At 59.8% G+C, this 6,165-nt stretch overlaps 1 protein-coding gene across 1 annotated transcript; it reads left to right on the top strand.

The window, feature by feature from the left end:
- The first annotated feature begins 3,660 nt into the window (after window positions 1–3,660).
- On the top strand, window positions 3,661–6,165 carry LOC121349216 (vesicle-associated membrane protein 2-like). The gene is made up of 3 exons (XM_041459431.1): window positions 3,661–3,861; window positions 5,357–5,408; window positions 6,068–6,165. Exons 1-3 carry the CDS (start codon window positions 3,661–3,663, stop codon window positions 6,082–6,084), a joined length of 270 nt encoding a protein of 89 aa, XP_041315365.1. The 3' UTR covers window positions 6,085–6,165.

The raw sequence follows: 6,165 nt of genomic DNA, 5'->3' as shown, positions 1-6,165 counted from the left end.
GGGACATTGGAGGGACACTGGGGACACCCTGTGATCACTGAGGGGACACTGGGGACACCCTGGATGGTCTGAGGGTCACTGAGGGGACACTGGGGTCACTCTGTGGTCACTCTGGGGGCAATGGGGACCCCCCGGGGGTCACTGGGGTGACACTGGGGACACTGTGGTCACTTTGGGGACACTGGGGGTCGCTGAGGGGACACTGGGGTCACTCTGTGGTCACTCTGGGGGCAATGGGGACCCCCCGGGGGTCACTGGGGGGACACTGGGGACAGTTTGTGGTCACTTTGGGGACACTGGGGGTCACTGGGGACATTGGGGACACTATGGTCACTCTGTGGTCACTCTGGGGACACTCTGGGGGGTCATTGGGGACACCCTGGGGGTCACTCAGACATTGGGGACAGCCTGTGGTCACTCTGGGGACCTTGGGGACACTGGGGGTCACTGGGGGGACACTGGGGACACCCTGAGGTCACTTTGGGGACACTGTGGACACTCTGTGGTCACTCTGGGGGTCACTCGGACACTGGGGACACCCTGGGGTCACTCTGGGGACACTGGGGATGTTGGGGACACCCCGGGGGTCACTCAGATCTCGGGGTCCCCCCTTGGGTCACTTTGGGGACACCCCTGGGGACACTGGGGACACCCTGGAGGGGTCACCTGGGTGGTCTGGGGGTCACTCTGGGGACACCCAGGGGTCACTCAGATATTGGGGACACCCTTGGGGACATTGGGGACACCCTGTGGTCATTTTGGGGATGTTGGGGACACCCTGGGGGTCTCTGGGGTGACACTGGGGACACCCCGGGGGGGGTCACTCAGACACTGGGGACACCCTGGGGACACTTTGGGGACACTGCGGTCACTCTGTGGTCACTCTGGGGACACCCTGGGGGGACATTGGGGACACCCTGGGTGGTCTGAGGGTCGCTGAGGGGACACTGGGGACACTCTGTGGTCACTCTGGGGACACCCTGGGGGGACATTGGGGACCCCCTGGGTGGTCTGAGGGTCGCTGAGGGGACACTGGGGACACTCTGTGGTCACTCTGGGGACACTGTGGTCACTCTGTGGTCACTCTGGGGGTCACTCGGACACTGGGGACACTCTGTGGTCACTCTGGGGACATCGGGGACACCCTGGGGTCACTTTGGGGTCACTGAGGGGACACCCCGGGGGTCACCTGGGTGGTCTGGGGGTCACTCAGACCCTGTGGTCACTGAGGGGTGGGGACACCCCGGGGGTCACTCAGATCTCGGGGTCCCCCCTTGGGTCACTTTGGGGACACCCCTGGGGACACTGGGGACACCCTGCAGGGGTCACCTGGGTGGTCTGGGGGTCACTCTGGGGACACCCAGGGGTCACTCAGATATTGGGGACACCCCTGGGGACATTGGGGACACCCTGTGGTCATTTTGGGGATGTTGGGGACACCCTGGGGGTCTCTGGGGTGACACTGGGGACACCCCGGGGGGGGTCACTCAGACACTGGGGACACCCTGGGGACACTTTGGGGACACTGCGGTCACTCTGTGGTCACTCTGGGGACACCCTGGGGGGACATTGGGGACACCCTGGGTGGTCTGAGGGTCGCTGAGGGGACACTGGGGACACTGGTCACTCTGTGGTCACTCTGGGGACATCGGGGACACCCTGGGGTCACTTTGGGGTCACTGAGGGGACACCCCGGGGGTCACCTGGGTGGTCTGGGGGTCACTCAGACCCTGTGGTCACTGAGGGGACACTGGGGACACCCCGGGGGTCACCCCAGTGGTCACTCTGTGGTCACTCAGACAGTGGGGTCACCCCTGTGGTCACTTTGTCACCCCCAGGGTCACTTCGGCCACACTGTGGTCACTCAGTGGCCACTCAGTGGTCACTCTGTGGTCACTCAGTGGTCACTCTGGGGTAAATGGTCACTCAGTGGTCACTCTGTGGTCACTCAGTGGTCACTCTGGGGTAAATGGTCACTCAGTGGTCACTCAGTGGTCACTCAGTGGTCACTCTGTGGTCACTGTGGGGTCACTCAGAGGTCACTTTGGTCCCAGGGGTCACTCAGCGGTCACTCAGTGGTCACCCAGTGGTCACTCTGTGGTCAGTGGTCACTCAGTGGTCACTCAGCGGTCACTCATCGGTCACCGGGGGTGCGGGAGGGGTCAGTGGGATGGGGGAGGGGTCAGCAAAATGGGGGAGGGGTCAGTGGGGGTGTGGTCAGGGTGTGGTCAGTGGGTGTGGTCAGGGTGTGGCCAGCGGGTGTGGTTAGAGGGTGTGGTTAGAGGGTGTGGTCAGTGGGTGTGGTCAGTGGGTGTGGTCAGGGTGTGGTCAGTGGGTGTGGTCAGAGGGGTGCTGCCCCTGGCTGTGACCATGGCCGAGTGCAGTGGTCACTCTGACCACACTGACCGCTGCCCCCCTGGCCCATCGCTGTGGTCACCCTGAGCCTGCTGACCCTCGGGCCATGGCTGTGGTCACTCCGGCTGCTGCCCCGTGGCCCATCCCTGCGGTCACTCTGACCCACTGCCCCCCGGCCATCCCTGCAGTCACTCCGGGCACTGACCGCCGCCCCTGTCCCGTCCCTGCGGTCACTCTGATCCCCCTGACCCTTGGGCCATCCAGGGGTTTGGGTGTGGTCAGTGTGGGTGTGGTCAGTGTGGGTGTGGTCACTGGATGGGTGTGGTCAGTGGGTGGGTGTGGTCAGTGGGTGGGTGTGGTCAGTGGGTGTGGTCAGTGGGTGGGTGTGGTCAGTGGGTGTGGTCAGTGGGTGGGTGTGGTCAGTGGGTGTGGTCAGTGGGTGGGTGTGGTCAGTGGGTGTGGTCAGTGGGTGTGGCCAGTGGGTGTGGTCAGTGGGCGTGGTCAGCGGGTGTGGTCAGGGTGTGGTCAGTGGGTGTGGTCAGAGGGCGTGGTCAGAGGGTGTGGTCAGTGGGTGTGGTCAGGGTGTGGTCAGTGGGTGTGGTCAGAGGGGTGCTGCCCCTGGCTGTGACCATGGCCGAGTGCAGCGGTCACTCTGACCACACTGACCGCTGCCCCCCTGGCCCATCGCTGTGGTCACCCTGAGCCTGCTGACCCTCGGGCCATGGCTGTGGTCACTCCGGCTGCTGCCCCGTGGCCCATCCCTGCGGTCACTCTGACCCACTGCCCCCCGGCCATCCCTGCAGTCACTCCGGGCACTGACCGCCGCCCCTGTCCCGTCCCTGCGGTCACTCTGATCCCCCTGACCCTTGGGCCATCCCTGCGGTCACTCCGGGCACTGACCGCCGCCCTGTGTCCCGTCCCTGCGGTCACTCTGACCCGCTGACCGCTGCCCCGTGTCCTGTCCCTGCGGTCACTCTGGGCACTGACCGCTGCCCCGTGTCCCATGGCTGCGGTCACTCTGACCCACTGACCGCTGCCCCCTCTCCCATCCCTGTGGTCACTCTGGCCGCTACCCCGTGTCCCATGGCTGCGGTCACTCCGGCCACTGCCCCCTGGCCATCCCTGCGGTCACTCCGGGCACTGACCGCCGCCCCTGTCCCGTCCCTGCGGTCACTCTGACCCACTGCCCCCCGGCCATCCCTGCGGTCACTCCGGCCGCCGCCCCTGTCCCGTCCCTGTGGTCACTCTGACCCCCCTGACCCTTGGGCCATCCCTGCGGTCACTCCGGCCGCTTCCCCGTATGCCATGGCTGCGGTCACTGACCCGCTGGCCGCGGTCCGGCCGCAGGTGGTGGACATCATGCGGGTGAACGTGGACAAGGTGCTGGAGCGGGACCAGAAGCTCTCGGAGCTGGACGACCGGGCGGACGCGCTCCAGGCCGGCGCCTCCCAGTTCGAGACCAGCGCGGCCAAGCTCAAGCGCAAGTACTGGTGGAAGAACCTCAAGGTACGGGGACCCAAAATGGGCTGAAATCGCCCCAAAATACCCGGAAATCAGCCCAAAATGGGCTGAAATCGCCCCAAAATACCCGGAAATCAGCCCAAAATGGGCTGAAATCGCCCCAAAATACCCGGAAATCAGCCCAAAATGGGCTGAAATCGCCCCAAAATACCCGGAAATCAGCCCAAAATGGGCTGAAATCGCCCCAAAATACCCGGAAATCAGCCCAAAATGGGCTGAAATCGCCCCAAAATACCCGGAAATCAGCCCAAAATGGGCTGAAATCGCCCCAAAATACCCGGAAATCAGCCCAAAATGGGCTGAAATCGCCCCAAAATACCCGGAAATCAGCCCAAAATGGGCTGAAATCGCCCCAAAATACCCGGAAATCAGCCCAAAATGGGCTGAAATCGCCCCAAAATACCCGGAAATCAGCCCAAAATGGGCTGAAATCGCCCCAAAATACCCGGAAATCAGCCCAAAATGGGCTGAAATCGCCCCAAAATACCCGGAAATCAGCCCAAAATGGGCTGAAATCGCCCCAAAATACCCAGAAATCACCCCAAAATACCCTGAAATTGCCCCAAAATGAACTGAAATAGCCCCAAAATACCTGGAAATCAGCCCAAAATGGGCTGAAATAGCCCCAAAACAGCCAGGGGAATTTGGGGGTCGCAGAGGGAATTTGGGGGGTCATGGGGGGTCCCGTGCGCCCCCAGGCAGGCCCAGGGCCTCTCCACCCCCGTGACCAGCGCGGCGCGAATGGAGAGCAACAGGCACGTGCTGTACATCCTCAGGGACACCCGGTGAGACCCCAAAACATCCCCAAAACATCCCCAAAACGTCCCCAAAATGTCCTTAAAACATCCCCAAAATATCCCCAAAATAGCCCCAAAATAGCCCCAAAACAGCCCCAAATAACCCGAAGCTCAAGGCAAGTACTGGTGGAAGAACCTCAAGGTAGGAAACGACCCAAAATACCCAAAAATCTCCCCAAAATGGCCCCAAAATACCCTGAAATCATCCCAAAATACCCTGAAATTGCCCCAAAATGGCCCCAAATAGCCCCAAAACTTCTCCCAAAATCCCCAAAGATCTGAAAAAATACCCTAAAGACCCCAAAGCACCTACAAAAAGACCCAAAAAACCCCAAATAACCTCCAAAAAAGACCCCAAAGTCCCCCCAAAAATCTTCAAAATTCTCAAAGAAATCCCAAAAAAGCCCACAATTCCCCAAAAATTCCCCCAAAACTCCCCCAAAAACGACCCCAAAATTGCCCAAAAATCCCAAAAATTCCCCCAAAATCCCCCAAATTCTCAAAGAAATCCCAAAAAAGCCCACAATTCCCCAAAAATTCCCCCAAAACTCCCCCAAAAAAGACCCCAAAATTCCCCAAAAATCACCAAAACTCCCCCAAATTCCCCCAAATTCCCCCAAAATTCTCCAAAATTCCCAAAATCCCCAAAAATCCCGAAAACCCCCCAAATTCTCCCTGTGCAGATGATGATCATCCTGGGCGTGATCTGCGCCATCGTCCTCATCATCATCATCGGTGAGCGGCCGCGTATGCAAATGAGCCGGGAGTATGCAAATGAGGCAGGCTGCACGCCAATCGGGAGATGGGAACGGGGCGGGGTGTATGCAAATGAGGGGCAGGGCATGCAAATGAGGCATAGTGGGGAATGAATTTGTGGGTAAACGCGCAAATGAGGGTTGGGTTATGCAAATAAGGGGCGTGTTATGCAAATGAGGGGCACGTTATGCAAATGAGGACACTGGGTTAGGCAAATTAAGTTTTTTGGGTTATGCAAATGAGGTTGCTGGGGATGCAAATGATGGGCATGGCATGCAAATCATGTGTCTGGATATGCAAATGAGGCCTCTGTATGCAAATAGGGGTGAGTCAAATGGGGGCGGGGCATAGGGGATTATGCAAAGTAGCAGAGAATGCTAATGAGGAAGATGGGTTATGCAAATTAGCACAATGAATGCAAATGAGGTTCAGTTATGCAAATGAGGGGTGGGATGGGGTGGGACTATGCAAATCAACATACTAAGTGGCAAATGCATATGCAAACTATATGCAAATTAGCTACTAGCATTTAATGCACGCAAATGAGGGCAGGAGTGGGCGGAGCCATGGGCATGCAAATGAGGGGGTGGAGCGTGCAGACAAGGGACAGAATGCTAATGATATGCAAATTTCTCCAGTCTATTTCAGCACCTAACGCCGCCGGCCCCGCCCTGCCAGGCCCCGCCCCTCGCTCGGGCCCCGCCCCCTCACCCCAAACCCCGCCCCCAACGCCGCG

The sequence above is a fragment of the Pyrgilauda ruficollis genome, unplaced genomic scaffold (genome assembly GCF_017590135.1).
Source record: "Pyrgilauda ruficollis isolate IOZ18807 unplaced genomic scaffold, ASM1759013v1 scaffold1355, whole genome shotgun sequence".
NCBI classification, from domain to species: domain Eukaryota; kingdom Metazoa; phylum Chordata; class Aves; order Passeriformes; family Passeridae; genus Pyrgilauda; species Pyrgilauda ruficollis.
This window is presented reverse-complemented; position numbering and strand designations above follow the sequence as displayed.

Coding starts and splice junctions, on each gene's coding strand:
- LOC121349216 (XM_041459431.1), top strand. CDS start 3,661: ATGGCTGCGGTCACTGACCCGCTGGCCGCGGTCCGGCCGCAGGTGGTG. Junction 3,862..5,356: donor ACTGGTGGAAGAACCTCAAG/GTACGGGGACCC, acceptor CTCCCTGTGCAG/ATGATGATCATCCTGGGCGT.